Here is a 20,946-nt window from a genome sequence, read left to right as displayed (position 1 = left end):
TTTTCAGAATTGTTAGCTACAGTTGCATCCTTGCGTAATTTGTTTCAAAACAGAAACACGTACAAAAGTTTATTTGCAATGTGAAACTGATGTTAATCTAATCTAATGCCTGATTATCAAAGTCTTGTCAAAATTATATGTACGTTGTATTTTGTTTTTACTTTTACTAGTAATTAAAACGTTGTTTTAGCCACTTTGGAATAGAAGACTATGACAGATTTGACAGTCTTTGTGCTGACTAATTTTATTATAATTGGTTATGCGATATATACGGTTGTGATCATATCTTTTTAATATAACACATTCATACAGCTGAAATGAGCATCATATATATGTGTAAAAAATGGATGTTTTGATGTGATTAGTTATAACGCTCTGATTAGTTGGCTCTGTTTTGACAACAAGACATCGATTGATCCACAATCCTCAATTCAAATAATCCCTAACAAGATAGTGTTGTGATAAAGGATCAAAATGTTATATTTTGACTTGAATCGATGCGGAACTTTTTTACTATTTGACCAAGTAATGCTTGCGTAACCATATTTGGGACAACAAACGGGGAGAGGAGGTTCAGAATCTACCTCAAAGTTTTGAGATTTTTGAAGCTTAAACTGCCCCAAAAGTTTTGAGATTAGTGAAGCGTAAACTGCCCCAAAAGTCTTGAGATTAATGAAGCGTAAACTGCCCCAAAGTTGATTAAATAGAGTCACAAGGCAAAAACCCCCCAACAAAACCTTTCGTCAAAAATCATTTTAGTCGTTTCTGAGACCACGAATATAAGTACATTCCTAGAAAACAATACATTGATATACAACGTCTCAGAATGTGACGACTCTATTCGCTACACTGCTCCATCGGATCAAAATATATTTCATTTTTTTTAATATTTGATTAATTATACCAGCAATGGCGTTACAAAATACTGCAATGTGTGGCGTGGCCCATGTGAATTTAGGAAAACGAAAACAGAGGCCAACAAATGGTGTATTGTTCGTGAAATAGGGTTATATCAAGGTTGTAAAACTATTCATATGACATCGATAACATTATGTGATCATGAAATAACATCATCTCAAGATCGACTACAATACAACGTTCAATTCGACAAGAATTCGATACTGCGACAGAGACTTGCATCCTCAAAAGCTCAGGTACATATTCGAGAATCAAAAAATATTCTACATCAATCGTTTCAAGTTCTAACAGAAGAATCAATTATAGGTTGCGTCGCGTTACCTGACGACAGGATACTGGTGGCTGATTACTACAGAGCCAAAACGGTTACTATTATACGATGGGCGACTTATACGTAGGTACCCGTACACAATGGTGTCTTCGATATAGCTGTAATTGACCAAAATCATATAGTATAACTTATGGCTCCGACCAAAAAGTTGAAATATTTAACTTGGAAACTAACCTGGTTAATACGGCAATTGCATTTCGACATAATTGCTTGGGAATATCTTACTAAGGAAACAAACTCTATGTAATAGTATTTAGGAAAGGAATTGTCGTGATAGATATTTTAGGTTCAGTCTTAAAGATAGTTTAAGTTGACGTATAAGGTGTTTACCATATTACAACATCGCATGATAGGATATACTACACTGATAGTCTAAAAGATTCTATACACTGTAATGAATTCTCAGGGAAAGAGGTCTGGGTTTTCAAAGATAATTCCATCCAACTTACTGATGGAATATCAACAGACCATAACTCGAACGTTTTTGTTGTTGGACGAAATTCGAACAATCTTGCCTTTATAAAAAATGACGATAAAGAAAGTAAAATAGTGCTGAACGATAGTAATGGATTAGAGCACCCAGTAGCGGTTCACTTCAACAAAGACAAAAGACTGTTGTATGTTTGCAATAAACCAGAAACATTGACGGTGTATAGAATTTCCTGAATAAATAAAAAGGATGAGAATGCTTTAAACAACTTTTCAATAAAGAAGATTACATATAAGGCACTCTTGATACATGTTTATGTCAAACATTTTGTATTGTAAAGGTAGTCACTTATAAGTATTAAAGAGGGCATCCACGAAAAAAAAAACTAGGCAGTGGGTGGCAGAAGACAAAGTTTGTTTTCCAAAAATATTCATCCATTTCATATCGCAAATGCAAATTTTCTCAAAGTTGAATGTTAGTTTTTGATTAACAACAACGGTTAAAGAGAAATTAATAATATAGAAAGCATTGAAATTCCTTTACAAAGGGGTATCTCTTTCATTTTGAGCAAAATTTGGTTGCTTTCTTAGGGAACTTTAAAATCATTTTCTGAGCCATCCATTGTCGATTTAAAAAAATCTTTATACACATTCACATACATATAGTATAAACAGTACATCGAAACAAAATAAATTGTGGGATAAAATTGTCAATGTGCTATACTTTTCATTGGAACTGCTTGATTTCTACATGGAAAGTCTCTTAATATTTTGTGGAAATGTTAGTGGAATTTATTTACACAAATTTATTGTGCATTGGTGTTTTACAAGTCAGGACAAAATTTTCGTTATGTACCGATTCTTGTTAATTCAAATGAACAATTAGTTGATATACTTTTAGACTTTTTACAACAAGGCTTCTGGAACAAGATTATGCTGCTACAAGATTAAAGTCATCAATACAGAAGTTTTATGGCCGTCATCATGAAATCGTGGATCGTCACGATGTATCCATCTGCGCCATGAAAACTGATTTGTTCAACGTGTCATAGTTATCCTTTTCTCTTTCGTCTACTCTGGACTTGACTTTTTATGAGCAACTCAGTGGGTGTTTGTAAAAAAGCAAAGGACGCTTATACTACCGGTACACCTGGTCCATGCTCCCAGTTTTTAGAGAAGTCCGAGTTGCTCGTTAACTTTTGTTACTGTGTTTGTATTATTTTGGTTATTTCATGTTCTTTGTTGTGTGCGTCGGTTTCCCCTGTGTAGTCATAATCCTTAGTATGTAATATTTATATTTCCGCTCGAATCTTGGTTCCCTTGATTACTTTTTTAACCATTCAGTAAGAGATATTTATTCATTTGCTTTTTCTTTAGATTTTAAGTACTTCTTTATCTAAGAATCGGTCAAGATGTATATAAGGTGTTGCACATGAAGAAAAAAAGGCAGTGATTTTATTGCATTTACCAATTAATAGTACTCTATAACCACCAGAAATAACCATCAAAGTGTTTGTAAAATGTGCCTTTTTAAGATATTGATAGGTCAAATTTAGTTGAAATGCATTACGGAAAAATGGCGGGAAAATTTTTCCGAACTCTTTCTCTATATAAGCAATCAAAAAATATCTACGTCACAGATGCTTCAATACAAACTTAAATAGCACTTTGGTTGTTTTCTAGATGTACTAAATATATTTAAGGTAAAAATGACAAAATTTTGGGAAATGATGTGCCACCCATTGCCTGATTCTTACACAGAATGGTACTCAAATCTTTATTTTGTCACCTTGAGCCAAATTAACATATGCAGCAAGTTCGTTTTGCAATCTACCAAATAAGATGGGGTTCAAACTTATGGCCCCAAGATCGAAAGATCGAATTGTCAAATTGTCATTTTCTGCACCATCATAACATTTGCTTTACAGTGATATAACGACTAACAGCATTATTTTCAAAACAAACAATACACTGCAATACATTTACATTTCAACCGCTATAAAATATGTTGATCTCAGATATTTAGATAGCACATATTGATATATATTGATTTAATTTTAAACAGGAGTCCGAGTTACTCATTTACTTTTTTTTTACTTTGTATGTATTATTTTGGTTATTTTATGTTTACGCTAGAATCCTGGTTCCCTTGATTACTCTTTTGTGCAGATGATGCACACGTTTCTAATGGGGTGGTATGATGAAGCAATGTAATGCTACAAAAAAAGTTACACAAACAATGTAGTAGTATCAGTATGATATATTATAGCGAAAGAAAATATTCTTCTGAAATGTTTGTGTTATTATCAAGAAGTCTGAATTAAAGACAAAATGCTGTCTCCATCCAATGTTTTCTATGAATTGAGATATTAATCTCCTGCATATCATCACAACAGCCGATCAAGCTGGGAAAAGATAAACATTAGTAAATACACTTGTCAGATGACAAAAAGTCCATGCGTAGAATGACTCAAAGCTCGTTAAACATGTTTAATTCACGTAGTGTTTTTCATTGATACTTCTCAAGTAATTGGAATTTCGTGTGTTCCCAAAGCCCGTTCGTATAAAATGTTATTTTCTCCTACTGATTCTACTGATATATGATACAATTTGTAACAGTTTTGTTCCACATCAAGAACAACCTCAGTCGGTATTTTTACGGTTGCCTTTGAAAACGGCAAAAGAATAAGCCCACCTAAGACAAACGCCATACAACCAAAGTAGTAAGGAGTGGTAGCATCACTTGTCATTTTTTGAATAGAGGCTGAAAATTAAAAAAACACAGGTTGCAGTTAGGAATTGTTAAAAAATGTTATTTTTTAAAATTATTATTGTAATTACTAATATTTGATAACATTTATGAAAACTATCTATACTCGATTTGAAAAAAAATACAATGTTTTCTTTTTTGTTGGGGTGTCTCATTTCATTTTGGTGTGTGTGTGTGTGTGTGTGTGTGTTTTCAAAACTTGCTGTTTTGTTTTGTTTCCGATAGGAAATGTTAATACAGTTTTCTGATGTAATACAACATTGAAACACCAGTTCGTAATACATTCAATCTGTAGTTGTGAAAATGTATGAAGAACCGAAAAGGATATTCTAATCAGTTATCTTAACTTACCGGCTAATGGACTTCCAAACAAACCTCCAATCCCACCAGCTAACAAGGTAATGCTAAATGCTCTTCCAAAGTACCTATCGTCAACCAAATTTCTCAATGCCAGATTCATACCCACGAGAGCGCCCCCTACTCAATACAAACACAGTTTGAAAATATGCATAATTAAATGTATTTTTATGTGGGGTGAACTGCAACTTCGCTTTCAGTGGCCTGTCAAAATATTGGCTGTATATTTGAATGTACATATTGTTTGTTTGTTTGTTGGGGTTTAACGTCCGAGCAGCAATATTTTAGCTACATTCAGACGATGAACTGAAATTGATGATAAAATGAACATGAAATGATGATGAAATGAAAAAGAGATGGGACACAAGGACAATGGGGTCGACAAATTTTGATTGCCACTGGAAATAGGGAGAGGTGGGTAGAGTCGGGCAATTTAGCTTCCTGTGGCGGAGCCCTATGGTTTCTAATCCCGGAGAATACCACAGTAGGGTTCTTTAAAGAGGAACGTGGCATCTTTCCCAACACGGTGTACCACTATGGTTTTCGGTCTGGTTTTCCGTATTATAGCCTGACAACTCCAGCATGTAACATTTAGCAACATGTAGCATTTACTTTTGTTTCTTTGTAAGTGTATTTTGGTTAGTTCATGTTCTTTGCTGCGTGTGCATATTTTCCATCTTTAGTCTTTATTCTTGGAATATGATCTTTTGATTACCGCTCCAATCTTGGTTCCCTTGATTACTGTTTCAGATCAAAATCGTTTTTACTCTGGTTTACAACATATTCTTTCGGAAACATATGCGATTTATATTTAAGAATCGATCGAACTGGTGAAAGAGCCCGTGCATTGTCATTGTATGAGCAATTTCGTGAAACGTCGATTATCTTTAGCTGAAAATGAATTATCAATATTAATATGATGATAGTATTAAAACAAAAGCTAGTTGGAACCATTCATATATGAATTTGATCAAATTGTTTATGAAGTTTAACATACATATACCATATAACTTTAAATATATACTTACCCATCAAAAACCCGCTTATTAGACTAAAAGCCAGGAAATGCCCCAGTTGTGTGCAAAATGGCACCATAACCAGTGATATTCCAGTGATAATCAAATACATACTCCAAATAAATGTCGCGTACAGAGGTTTCCTGCTTGAACAGAAACCCGAAAAAAGACGCCCTACAATCTGACATATTCCATTTATAAGGAATACAAGATTTACAACACCAGAAGAAAGTCCCTTTGCCTGAATAGTTTCTGGAAGGAAGATTAACGGCAGGAATAGTCCTGACATCAGCAAAACATTAGAAATAAGGTATACTATGTAACCAGGTTTTGTCAAAAACTTAAAATCTACACGCTGTGAGGTGGATGCAGAGGCTGTTCCGTCAGTAGATCGACCTGTGAGAATAAAATATAAGTAATTTCGTAAATTTTGTGCTAAAACATCTCCAAATCGTATCATATATTCTTTTGTCATTATAGTTAATGGAAGGTCCCTGTAGAATTTAAATAAGAAAGTATACCCATCATGCCAACAGTTGTATTTTACATGAAGAAATCCGTCTAGAGGAAGTTGAAAAAACTGAGACTAAGATATTTATGATCAAGTTTGATACAGACAAAATTCAAAACAGGTGATGTAGGCGATGATGTGCAACTCCGTATGTACAAATTATGAATTAAGTAAGACACCATTCTGTCCAGTTAAAGTGTAAAGTTTTTTTCCGCAAAAATTAAAGGACAAAGATCTTATAATACAGCCCCCTAATGAATAGAAGTATCACGAAATGAAGCATGGATTATTAACATAGTTGTCTATAGTTAAAACAAGGGATACAATTTATAGGAATATTTTTCTTGAGAGGGGCGAGTGGGTAACATTTTGTAGGTAGTAGATTTGGTGTAGGTATGTTGACAAGTAACACAAGTAATCTAGTTACTCATCTGAGTATTTGTATTTATGAATTAAAATGAGTTAACATCACTGACAACAAATCTCCAAGATGTGTACTTTCTTTGAATAAAGATCAAGATTGGTTGCCCTGATAAAGGACTGCTGAAAAATGTGATATCTTACCGTTTTCCTTAATGGGCAATATAACAGCTCCACAAGCGCAGATATTTAAGATAATGCCAGACAACATTATAAGAGATCCATGGAATCCGTAACTATCGATAGTCAACTTAATGAACTGTGGGAAAATTACCACTGACAGAGAGTAACCGCAACTGACAATTGTCAATGCTATAGCTTTCTTTTCTTCAAAATAGTGGTCACAACCGATAAAAAAGGCAATGAATGCAAACGCAGAAGCACATCCTAAAAATGAAAACGAATATGATTGTCAAATTATATCATCAACATAAAATTCATTTGATATTTTTTATCTGTACAAGCATTTCATATATGTTAATATTCTGAAATAAAATCTCCGTACTTTGAAAACGGAAAACGTTAAGAATAAAATGTTGACACCATTAGACGTGATAAGATAAGGTTCCGCGTGAACAATTTTTCAGAAATTTAAAACATTGAAGTGCATAGTAAATTTATGTTTTTTTCTGCTATGTTTAACTACCTTCGTTTAATGAACTAGTGTTCTCTTTGACAATTATAGTTTCAATTATTCAATTTACTTGCCTTCATATCTTTGTAAGCTCTAACACCATACATTTTGAAGGTCAAATATTCACATTTAATCGCCGTATATGTTAAACTGGTCACTTTACCAAAATTAAATTTGGGGTAATTTTGGCGTGTTGAACACGGTGGAAGTCTAGACAACCAAAGCTGAGGGTCTTTTAGGCCTAACATGAGAAATTTACACGTTAGACTTCACGAAAAACTGTAAATTAGGAAATTGTTGCGTGTATCAACTATTGCGATTTGTCATTTTGATCAATTAAGCGATTTTAAATTACGCATCAGTTATATAAAAAATAAATAACATTTCTTTTTATTTATTTCTTATTGCAATTTGATTTATTCGCGTTGTTCGCAATAGCTAAACATCACAATAATATCTGAATTTACAGTAATTACATACAGATAAGATAAGAGCGACATGCAAATACTATAGGTCGGTATCCAAGTTCTTGCTGCTATTTTTATGTTATCTGTATTTGAATAATTTGATACATGAAATTATTAGCCTGTCTGACAGTCCTGGAAATCTTAGAGAGGATAATCAAGGGAACCAAGGTTATAGCGGTAATCAAAACAATGCAATCGAGTGACAAAGACCAGACATGGAAAATAGACATACACAACAAAGAACACAAAGTAACTAAAACCATACACACAAAGCAACAAAAGCAAATGGGCAATTCGGACACTAAAAACTGGGAGCATGGACCAGGTGCACCGGTAGGGTAAGCGTCCTCAGAGAGATTGTGCATAGCGATGACCTTGTAAGGTTAGCTTCCTTAGGGAGGTTGTGCAGAGTGATAACCTCAAGATCTTATATCCTGTTTGTAAGTTGCAATTACCTTTATCATGTTAATTCACCTTTAGACGCATGTTTTAATCCTTTTAAAATAATACTAATATAGTCTTTATACAATCCCAGGTAAGCATTAATCAAGTTTTTGGTAGAAAACGTTCGTTATAAATTCGTCTACATGAACATTTGTTTTGGTACCGGTTTAACATAACGGTACAGTAATTTTTTATAGTATGTCGTGACGAAATTTTGACGGTAGCTATAACTTGTATCTGAATCATATTTCGACAACTGCAATGATTAATAGACTTATATGTTCCATAACTTTTTTTTTCGGAGGGGGGGGGGGTGATTGGTTATTTATGTTTTTGAGGCTGTCATAATTGATAGTAAAGATCTCACCTGGGATAACACCTAAACAGAATAATAACAACGAATACGATGTTACAAATGCAGCTAGGAGGCAGCCGGAAGACATGATAATTCCACTTGTTAAGATCACAGGCCGAATACCAAATCGTTCCACAAAAGGTACAGCAAATACAGCTGTCAAAAAATATTAAATTATTGCGACCATACACACAAAAGAATATGACATCGCCTCGTATACGTTTAATTTTCGGAATTTTAATGAAATTCCGAAGTTTTTACATAAATCAAAAATATTTTAATAGGTGCATATACAAAAAAGTATCCCTATATAATTCAAGAGGCAAAGTCCATGTAACGCAAATGTAACCCCCACCTACATTTAGACTTCTGGTGTGAAGAATTTTTAAAGTGTATGGCAACAGATCTATTAAACAGGTACACGTGATAGATTTAAACAGGGTTGCACCTCGCAATGTACATACCTCCAGCCGTAGACAACGCAGTATGTGTTGATCCTATGATTGTGACTGACATGAAATCAAATTGCAGCTCGTCTATCATAGCTGTGTACAATATACCCACTGAGCAGACAATAGATACAGATAGAGATACACCAAAGCAACAACATATAGCAACTACCCATGCCCAACCTTTGTCTTTGGTGAATTGAACTTTCTTGTCCTTTTTCGGTTTGTCATGGTTCAGTTTTGTCTGTGTTGGCTTCGTCCAAGTCATTTTGAATTGAAGTAAAATAACCAGTAAGGGTAATAAAAACTTGAGCTGGAATCGACGATAGTTTGATTAACCTTTTATATCAAAAAATAAAATGCAAATTCGGAAAGCAGTTATAACCAGTTTCGATATGTTTCAGTTATTCAACCGCGCATTTTGCTTTTTCTTTGCAAAGTCACGATTTGGATAATTTCAGCATTGCAAATTTCGGAATACTACACACGTTTTTAAAAGAGTACATTCTCATCAGCAGTATTAGAACCAAATACTTAGAAAGTTCAAGATTCATAAATAAATTATGTACAAATAAATATTCGAAGCCAAAAACAAATTGAAGCCAAACCTGAAAGTACAGACAATAGCCACAATAGCTCACAAAAATCATTTACTAACTTAAAAATTATTTTCAGCAGCCAATTTTAAATATATTATTTTGTAAGTCATGACGTCATAATACAAATAATCTTGTGAATTCTTTACATTCTATATTACATTTACACTTTTTATGAGTCCTGACTCCTACAAAGCGTACAAAAAAAACGGGTATGACGAAAACCAATAACGTATAACCTAAATCAAAACAGTGGCGTAGCATCATTAAAGCAGTGTAAGCATGTGCTTACAAATTATTTTGACAATTTTATTTTTCTTTTTTTCTTTTGACGTGACAAATATGCGTCTGGGATAAACACGATTTAATCGACGATTCGTTATTAAACATTATCATTTTAAAGTTACTGTTACATGTTAATTAAAATGAAGAGAAGTCATCCCTCTTCACCAGAACATACTTTGAGCAAAGGACAGAGTAAATTAACATAATACTTTTCAAAACAGCAAAAAACTGCTTCCACAGATACAAAAAAAATACAAGGGTTTATAGAACGTCAAGTTTTATCGGAGCCAGATGTGTCTGCTCGTCCTGCTCCATGTAGCACTGAATGTATGGACAATACGCTAGGGTCTAAATCATTACAGCCACAAAACTTTGATATTACATCATACAAGGGGAAGGTTGACGACAAACAAAAGTTCTTTCTACTGAAAAATAAATGGGTTGTTCCCGATTCGTTGGTATTTCCTCTTTCAGAAATTCGTGGAGTGAAAAGGGGTTTTAATCGAACATGGCTCGATAAACATTCTTGGTTAAGATATTCCGAGTTAGAAAATGCAGCGATTTGTTTGTTTTGCGTTTTATTCAATAGTTCTGATAATGCTTTTGTAAGAACCCCTGTAAATGATTGGGCAAATTTTACAACTTTGATAAAACGACACTTGGGCCAACCTGGTCATGACAAGTGTATTGAAATGAGTGAAAATTTTATGAAAATTGCCGAAAGTAAAAGGGATGATGTTGTCTCAATGTTGAGTTGCTGCTCATTTCAAAAATAAAATATTAAGAAACAGGACTATCGTGAAAAGTATTCTGAAAACTATTTATTTCTGTAGAAAGCAGAACATTCCCCTACGTGGTCATACCGAGATAAAAGTAATTTAATTGCTCTTAACAAATTTAGGGCAGAAAATGATAGGATTTTGTCTGACTATCTACAAAGCAGTTCCCCAAACACTAGATATCTATCAAACCAGATACAGAATGAGTTAATTCATATTTGTGGCCAACAGTTACGATAGCAGATCGTCGATGAGTGTAATTCTGCAAACTGTTTTAGCATAATTTCAGATGAAACTGCTGATAGTTCTACCGTCGAACAGGTTTCTTTATGCTTGCGTTATGTCGGTTCAATGAAAGAGGGTTGACAAACAAAAACAAACAAACAAAATCAGAAAACAAAAAAAAAAAAGAAAACGAGAAGTAAAAAAACGAAAAAAAAAGGAAAAAATGAAAGCTGGATGTGATTCCTTAAACTTATACACCTTCCTCTAATCATTTAACAAGTTTTAAAATGGATGTTCAAAGCTGTTACCTTAATAAAAAAAATGTTATTCGTCCCCACCCCCCCACCCCACCCCCGATCCCCTGCTTACATATCTTCGATGTCCGGCTACGCCGCTGCAAAATATTAAATAATTTCAGAGATAACCAAGTGGAAATATACCCCAACAAAAATACTATAATCAAAAGAATAGGCCTGCAGCAGCGCAAAGCTTGTCGTAAAATGCGACTAAATAGTGCTCAGAAACATAGCGGGGGCTAGGCGCTCTGCCCACAAAGCAACTGGGATGTGTGCCCCAGGCGACGGAATGGGGTACCCCTGGCATGTTACATGCTGGTGTTGTCAGGCTATAATACGGAAAACCTGACCACAAACCATAGTAGTGCACCGTGTTGGGGAAAGATGTCACGTTCCTCGCACGTTACCCTGCTGTAGTATTCGATAGGAGTAGGAACCTTTGCGCTCCGCCACAGGAGGCTAAATTGCCCGACCTTGCCCGTGCCCCCTTTTTCTAGTGGCAATCAAAATTTGTCGACCCTATTATCCTTGTGTCCCATCCTTTTTTTCATTTCATCATCATTTCATGTTCATTTTATCATCTTTTTCATGTTCATCGTCTGAATAGAGCTGAAATATTGCTGCTCGGACGTTAAACCCCAAGAAACAAACAAACAAACAAACTCTATGGAATACCTAAATACACACCATATAGAAAAAAAGAGATGTCCACTTAAGGAATGCTTGCGGTTACTGAAGATTATATTAAAGAATGACAATATTATCTAAACTACTAGCACAAAAAATGATTGGAGACTCAAATGGATACACCATATCGACCGACGTTTTAATGATTTTTAAAGACTGAGTTCTTATATCATATTTAACCCTTTTGCGCATTGACAATGCATACATTTGTATTTCTATGATGTTAAAATAGATGCTTCGTGTTATGGTTTTAATCTCTCATGTACCCCTTTTAGTTACACCATTTATAAAACACCCAAAAAGGTATACATTGGAGAACTTAAGATTAAGAAACTTCTTGTATAAAGGCAGACGAAATCATACAAAAATGAAAGAAAATCAAAACCGGATTTAAAATGATCGCATTTGTGAGTTTTCCCTCCTGACCACTAAAAGTAGGTCAAAATTTAAGTAGGTTGGAAGGCTACCTGTTTGTAAGTCCTCTTTGATAGCTGCAATATCAATATGAATATAAGATTGATTGAATGATTGTTACGTTATCCGATTGTCAAACGGTGCTTGAATTGAATATATAATGTTCGAAAATTTCGAAAGACTTCTCTGCAGCGGTTAGTGAGAGACAAAACGAACGTCTGCTGCTGCGTGGAGCTAGATGATATTTCTGAAATGGAACAAAAATCAAGGCGATCAAGGGACTATGAGATCACCGAGGCGGTTAGTCCGAAGATATCGCATTTTGTGAACTGTCTAGCTAAGACTTTATCAATACGTCTAAAGATATTTTTTCTCCGTCTTTGATAACATTTTATTTAAGTCATTTAACATTGTTTCGATTAGTCGACTATTATTACAGAAACACATCTAAACGACAGTGTGTTGCTTCTATCATACGACAAGATTGGTACATAATGCTGATGACTGTACTTACAAATTATCGAATTGATATTTCAAAGCGGATTTCTTTTCACGTGTTACATACTACACGTGTTCATTAAAATGTACATCATGCCTAGCCTATTTAGCTTAGTTAACTAGATAAAACCGACAATGACAGGTTCTGTAACCCGTTTTTATAAAAGTATCCATCTAAAACGTGATAATGAATTTAACCTGTATCTAATTTTTACAATAATTTAAGACAACATAGTGAATGAATAGTAAACAATTGTTAAGGAGTAATTAAGGGAACCAAGATTCTATCGGAAATTACAAGAATGTAATCCAGAGACAAACACAACAAAGAACATTAAATAACCGAAACAATACGCACAAAGCAACAAAAGTAAATGAGCAACTCGGACTCCTCTAAAACTTGGAAGCATGGACCAGGTGCACTGGTAGGGTAAGCGTCCTCTGCTTTTCTAGAAACACCCGTTCCGCCGTTGCTCATAAAAAGTCAAATCCAGAGTTGAAAAAAGAGGAAAGTTCAAATAAACAAGTTAGCTGGCTAAAAAAAGACCATTCGGAAACATATTTCTTTAAACTGTCACATAATAAAACCTTTTAGATTTTTTTTCTAAATCGTAATTTTTTTTCTAATAAGTTTAAACACTCCTCAAGTAAGTAACTATCTCAAAAATCTCAAAGTTAAAACACAAAACAGATGTAGAAGTACTTAATTTCCCCCACAGCCATCGCTGAATTACATTGTTTCTAACATATGTAATAAGTACTTTCTTCATTCTTCACAGATGTTCTTCCTTCATCGGACGAGATCCTTAATTTACAGCAAGGTTAGTGTCTTGAATGAACCGGGAACTGCTCATGATTACGAATCACCTGAGCTCACCATGAGGTTTTGAAATGTGCGTGCATTTAAGCTCCTTCGTGTTTGTCACTTTTGTTGTCAGGACCTTTAAGAGTTGTACACTTCTTGTAAGTGAACTCTGAATGTATTTACTGTTTGGATTTAGGTTATACAGAGCATCGCATGCGAATCTAACGATAGATGTTCAGTCAAACCGGAATAGGTATCAAACAGGCTTCACAGAAATGGGTCAAGGAAGTAAACTCAGAGTGAAAGTAACCTTTAAAATTGAAATATGCAATTCAAAAACAAAGGAATAATAAAAAAGAATTATTTACAGTATCTAGATCCGGTATGCTGAATTTAAAAAAAAATGGACAACCATTTATCTATTCTATCTCGCCCCTTTTCTATAATTTTACAAACGTAAGAAAAATGTATAAGTGCGATACTCTGTTGTCGACATTTATTGCATTTCACCATATCCATTGATGTTTTCCTTTCTATTATGTTGTATTTTAGATGTTCAAGTCATGATTTTGTACATGAGCTAACCATGATTTGATATTTCGATATTCTTACTTTCTGGATCTGTGTACCTGAATTTTTTAATAAGTTGCTATTATGATAATATTTTTTTTTCAATCATTTGAAGGATAATAATTTAACAAAGTGTTCTTATTTTTCTTAGGAAGCCATAATTACAACTAAACAAGATACAAATTTAATATTTCAACTAGAAAAAAACTGTGAGCATTACTCACTTACTTGATGCCCTCCACTACCCATTTGATAACAATATTATATGCACCTTTTGATGTCCATATTGCTTGGGATCAAAATCTGAAATAAGAGCAAGCTTCATTCATATACATTCAATGATGTATGAGGAGTAATGGAGAAAAAATGCGTCCCCATATTAAAAATGACAGTCCATGTTTTCCTATGTGAAAATTTGAAACCCCAAAATTAATTCGGAACAAATAGGAGGGGCACAATTGGATCATGTATAAAATTCCGTATAAGTTTCATTCATTTTCATTCAGTCGTGTTGGAGGAGCAACAGGTAAGAGATGAGTATAACCATGACCCCGTATTCACAAAAGACAAAGTCCATGCTTTGCTTTGCAAAATCCCCAAATTGATTCAGATCAAGATCTAAAACAGGTGTTGCACGGTAAGGACATGTAAAAAAAATCTGTGAAAGTTTTATTACATTCAATTCAGCGATGTAGGAGGATAAGAGATGAGTCCCCCGTGTCCTCATATTCACATATGACAAAGTCCATGTTTTGCTTTGTGGAACCCCAATTTGAATCAGATCAAAATCTACAATAGGAAATAGACATTTGGAACATGTAAAAAGGATTTTATGAACGTTTCATTCAATTCAGTTCAATGGTTTAGGAGGAGTAACGGGTAAGAGATGGGTCTCCATGTGTAACAGAAAGTAGGAAAGACGGACAGAGGTAGGAATGGACATCCCTATCACGATATAGACAAAGTGGAGTTACTAGATCTAATAATTATTATGTTTTGTATTGGGTGTAAAGGTTGGACGCCATTCAAACAACAACAACAAAAGCACGGCAATTCATTAATAACAATGATATTTATTATGCATGATTCTATGTGAAAGGCATTTCGTGTTTATACATAATTTTCATAATTATAAGTAAACTAACAAAATGAAAATTCAAGGATAAGATAACATGAATACGACCATACTAACAAGTTCACCACAACATACAGAAAGCTCAAACTTGTAACCAACATACAATATTGACGCAAAATCGAGACGTGAAGTCAATTGACATGTTACAGTTTGATTCGTAAAACAAATAAGTTAATTCTTCCAAAGCTTCAATGAATTTGTTTTTGTTTTTTTTTGTTTTGTTTATAAATGCACGCTCATTATCTTCTAAGAAACACACATACACACATGCATACACATAAATCGTGCCAAACATACATAAAACAAGTCACATACAATATTTTGCAGACTACAATCGACACTGTAAATTAGTCAGGGGTTAAACAAAAATTAAAAGTGAAAATCTTTTAATATCTACAAAATGGTGACGATAACCTTAAAAACCATTTAAAACCAATCATAACACTTAGAAATACACTATCTATAAATTATGAATTATCAAAACTTCACAAAGATACTGAAATACTGTTCATATGCTTTTCATGAGATTTTATGTATTCAATAAAAGGAGGAAAATTAAAAAAAAAAAAAAAAAATACTGAAATTTGCGTGGAAATTAAATAAGAGTAAATTATATTTACATAACCTCATGTTATCACAAATAGCTCGCCTTTAAAATCAAAGCATTTAGTATCGATTGATATCAACATTGTATTCAAAACGTAAATAAAAGATAATGATGTCCGTCATTAACATTGTACCGTGCCATCATTCACATCACATGCGTTCCTATTCGGATAGAACACCAGAGATCCTGCACATCGAAATTTATATGTTGTACCAAATGAACAAACATAAAAGCTATTACAATCACCAGGTACTGCGAAATATACATTGTGCTTATCAGGCTTACAGGGATCAGTCGGTGCTGATGTCGTCGTAGAAGGTTCTGCTGGAAATGCTAAATAAATCAAGAGTGAGATTATGCAACTACTAATTTCGGTTAGGTTTAAAAAATCAATATTGTGGTATAGTGAACGGATCAGTTGGTTTAGTCTGCTCGTTTGTGTGTGTATGTGTCATATTTTGTTTGGATTTTGGGTTTGATTTATCCTTTAGTTGTTTATTTGTAGTTTTTGTTTATTATTCATTGTTTTGTTTTTATTGTTGTTTGTGTGTGTGTGTTTAATTTTTAAAATTTTAGTTCCTAGTATTTTTGTTTTTGTTTTGTTTCTGCAGCGGTTTTTTTCTGGGGGTTAGTTTTATGTTTATTGTGTTATGCTTTCTTTGATTATTAATTTTTTAAGATTTATTTGAAAGATCTTCTATTATGCAACATTATCAAATCTTTTGGTAAAAGATAATCACTCATGGATAATGAATGATAACTAACTTTTCTAGTTTATTAGTTTCAATTCAAAACGTGAAAACAAAAACATTTTTATAAGATAAATTAAATGATGAAAAAATAACAGGATGACAAAAATTCCTACCAAGAATAAAGCGACGCCAAAAAACTTTAAAATGCTAAAAAGAAATGCAATTAACAAAGAACAAACAAAAGGAAACAATGTAAAACACAAATTTATAAGTAACCCAGACCAAAACAAAAGTTATAGCTTTAACGAGGTCGGCGAAAAATATTCATTTTTTGTAGAAATACAACTTATCGCAATGCTAGGTAGAGTAAATAGACAGCAATGAGACCATGACTTGAACGAGAAAAAGGATAATTATAATCTAAAGACAAAAACCAAACCAAGATAACAGACAAAAACAACATTCATAACACAAATTATGTATACAATTCAGATTCTAAACAAATAAATGTGCAATCCGGACTTGACTACAAACTGGGAGTATCTACCATGGATAGCGTTTTGTTAAGCGTCTTCTGCTTTTCTAGAAACAACCATCGAGTTGTTCATATGACGTAAAGTCGAAAGCAAAAAACTTCGACATTGTTAGCAAAATTAGTCCTAGAGAAAAGTTTATGACGTCGATCGGTAAGTTTTTGAAGTAATGACTTTAGTCTTGGCACTACTTGAACTTACTCCAATAACTTATTTGTATTATTTTATACGATTAAAAAAATCTGTGTATGGATGGTAAGCTGTAATATGCAGCATCAAACGAATTTTGCAGTAGACAAATAGACAATCTGACAATTCTAAATGAGAACTTATCACGTATGTCGTATTGTTTAGTTATCAATCTTCCTCTTGGTCAACCGATTCAAGTATAAAAAGATATGAGACATATCTTTTAGTGTCTTGAGTGTCCTGATCTCAAGATTTTGGAGATAGATGTGGTGTTAAAAGATCATCGAAACCTTGATTATTTAATAATAGAACGTCATCTTGATATCGGAAACTGGGATTAAAGACCTGGCCAAGTGCCATTTTCTTTTGAACTATATTTGTTATGAGGTCGACGGAGAAGATCGGCATTCAGAGTGGCACAATTAGTTCACATTAATACCTAGTTCGTTTTAATCAGGTATTGATTGTATTTCTACAATAATAGTATCAAAACACTGGAGAAAGAGGTAGTCGATCACGAAGTCCAATATGTGTGAAATCTTCATGTGTATTTAGAAGAAAACTTAGACTCCAACTATTATTATAGGATACAAAGGTAGGATCGTCAATATGTAATTCAACCGATGAGTAAATCAAATCTTTTCCAAAATTACCATCAAAATACAAACAAATCCCATAAGCAAATCGTATAAAACCACAGGCATTTTTTTAAAATTTGGTTTGCCAACTCAGAGAATAGCATAGACCTATAAAATTCACGTTCATTCTCTGGAAAAAGTTGACTCCACTAAATACTTAGGCGTAACTCTACAATCAAACTTGAAATGGGATAAGCATACCAACAAAATGACTATAAAAGCAAACCAATCCTAAGGCTTCCTCAGAAGAAATCTCAAAATATCATTAGAAAAAGTTTAAGCATATGCATTCAAAGCTCTAGCACGACAAATTAGAATATTGTTCAACCATTTGGAATCCTCATCAAAAACAGCAAATAGCACAAATATAGAAAATATAGGAAGACAAGATGCCTGCTTCACCTACAACACAAATCAGTAACAAGCAAATTGGAGTCCTTTACAAGTCAGACGTTTCAGATATATATTGGTTTTCTTTTATAAATTTTTTCATAATATTGTAGCAGTATCAACATAAAATTTACATTTAAAACCATGTTGAAACCAGACATCCTTAGTCTTTGAATAAAACTGTTTTAAAGGTAAGTTGCCATCATTTTGCAGTTATAATTCTTACTTGCCATGTTGCCATTAAATATTGCACAACACTTGCAAAACATCTGCTTAACATGTTTGTCGGACTTGAAAAGGAATTATCTAATAAAGTCGTAAGGACAACAGTATCCACGGGAATAGATAAAACTTTCCACTACATAAATTACTGTCAGATGTTTATGTAAACAATTCAACAACTTAATAAGACGATTTTTTTATTTATTCATGAAAATATAACTTAACATTGTTTCTTTCTTCAAATTCACTTAAATATACAAATAATGTTCTTCTTAAATGTATAATAGCTGGTCGAATTACTTAACGGCAGGTTTAAAATTAGTAACGGTTGGTCACATTTCATTCTTATTGAATATCAAAGCTGCCATGTAGACACGACTGGTTAAAGGAGTTATTTACAGCTTGCATCAACCACACAGTTCTTCTCTGACAATTCAAATCGGTATCCAGATGGACATGAATAACTTATTGGTGTTTCTTGAGAGCAGAAAATGAATGCTCTGCAGTTATTTTTGTCAGCAAAATAAACTTCTCCAACGGTGGTCACACCTTTGCATGAAGCTGGAACATGACAACATTTGTTTAACAGCAGTTTATTTCTTTTACATTGGGCATGCTCATTTTTCACGATCTTTAGACCATCATCACACATGCATCAGGACATCGATGATTGTCAATATTACATGCAAGCAGTTAGTTTCCGGAGATGCCTAACACAGCATATCTTTCTCAAAGATTTTGAGTCTTTCCAAACGATCAGTCCAAGATGCACATATCAGTTCTCAAACAACAGCTTTAAACATGCTTTTGACGAATACAACACATCTCAAGTTCGTATTCAAACATGCGCAAACAGAACAATACAATTTCCTTTCATGCTTTTCTTTTTAAGACCGCGAAGCTTAATTTGAATAAATCATGCAAATAACTGGCAAAACAATGTCTACTCAATTCTGAGTGAAGGTCAGATTGCAAAGCACTAAGTAAATGTAAATTTCTGAAATTCTAAAATCTAGGACAACCATCTTGAGTCGTATGACGCATGTGAAATCATCGCTAAATGTTTTATAACATTCTATTTATTCTAAAAGAATTGATCACATTGCTTAAAATACATGCAAGCTTTCGTATTACTAATTCCGTTTGTGGCATACAGATGAATGATATGTGATATAGATCAATCTTTAATGATCAAGTAAATACTTAGTACAAAATTAAATTGTTCTTTTAAAATATGTTATACATGGAATTCTGACAAAATAGTAGGATTTCAAACCAAAAAAAATCTTTGGAAAATATATTCTACTTTGAGCACTTTTTGATGAAAAAGAAACAACAAAGCATCCTTATCAAGTAGTTATAAAATATATATTCTAAAATAAAATATTTGAAAAAAAATATTTTACTAACTAGTTCAGATAAAAAACAAAAACAAAATGACAAGAATTTTTAAACATAATACGATATAAATGTATTTTATCCATTTAAGCAGGATGCATCCGGAGTACACACATAAAGGTCCAAATTAAATGACTGTCCAAATGGACAGGTTAGTTTATAAGGTGGCATTCCAGGATAGCAGATAAAATAGCCTTCACAGTCATCAGGATCAAGATAATAAGCAACAGAAGTGGCAGACTCACAAGAAACTGAAACATGGACAAGAAATTGGTCAAAAAGTGCAAGTGTTTGGATATAGCAAAATATTTCTGTGTTGGGTATAGTACGTGTTAATACATATTCAATGAAGAGAACCATACATTAATCTCCTTACTTTGTTTTACAAATTACAACTTTGAGTATTAAATTTTCCATTAAAAATATTTACAGTGAAATAAGAATTTAATATTAAAACTCCAAGAATGCTCAAAAATACAAATTTCTCATGAAATTGATTCCATGGCAAATTCAAATTTCAATACACATTATACATAGTTCTAACAGAATAGCCAGTTTAGTTATTTTTTTTAATAACTTTCAACCACAAATAGTAAGTTTATATTATGACAAAGTAAAACAAATATAAAATGTTTTCTTAGGAGACTAACATGATGGTTACTATGGTTACTAAACATCACTACAAGCCTTCTATATAAATCCTTCATTTCCTATCAAATGTGAATATAAAGATGTTCTAACTTTCCACCTACTACACATGATGTATTGGTTTATAAATGAAACCTAGTTTTACATTCATTAAAAAATTACAAATTACTTTTTAGTTGGCTAAATAAATTGTTTTTTCTTTTCTTTTTCTACTGTATAGAAAACAGTCTTAGGATAT

The 20,946-nt window shown here is 33.2% G+C and overlaps 2 protein-coding genes across 3 annotated transcripts in view; both read right to left on the bottom strand.

The window, feature by feature from the left end:
- Nucleotides 1-3,128: 3,128 nt before the first annotated feature.
- LOC148625135 (monocarboxylate transporter 13-like) lies at nt 3,129-9,403 on the bottom strand. Of its 2 annotated transcripts, XM_088568443.1 has the most exons (6): nt 9,117-9,403; nt 8,665-8,808; nt 6,897-7,139; nt 5,834-6,217; nt 4,800-4,925; nt 3,134-4,442 (listed from the first exon to the last, which is right to left on the bottom strand). In XM_088568443.1, the coding sequence occupies exons 1-6, from the start codon at nt 9,367-9,369 to the stop codon at nt 4,201-4,203; spliced, it is 1,392 nt and encodes a 463-aa protein (XP_088424569.1). In that variant the 5' UTR covers nt 9,370-9,403; the 3' UTR covers nt 3,134-4,200. The 2 variants fall into 2 exon arrangements, with proteins under 2 accessions (XP_088424570.1, XP_088424569.1); XM_088568444.1 differs by lacking the exon at nt 8,665-8,808 and having other exon boundaries at nt 3,129-4,442.
- A 5,906-nt stretch (nt 9,404-15,309) lies between these two features.
- LOC148625134 (uncharacterized) overlaps nt 15,310-20,946 on the bottom strand; it is a 68,138-nt gene continuing 62,501 nt past the window's right edge. Inside the window, exon 94 of the mRNA XM_088568442.1 lies at nt 15,310-16,331. Coding sequence (XP_088424568.1) covers nt 16,120-16,331 — 212 coding nt within the window. The 3' untranslated portion in view covers nt 15,310-16,119. The remainder of the gene's footprint in view (nt 16,332-20,946) is intronic.

This window comes from Perna viridis, chromosome 2, assembly GCF_037379345.1.
Source record: "Perna viridis isolate PV_CMFRI_1.1 ecotype Kerala chromosome 2, ASM3737934v1, whole genome shotgun sequence".
NCBI classification, from domain to species: Eukaryota; Metazoa; Mollusca; class Bivalvia; order Mytilida; family Mytilidae; genus Perna; species Perna viridis.
Note: the sequence above shows the minus strand (reverse complement) of the source record. Positions and strands in the feature narration are given on the sequence as shown.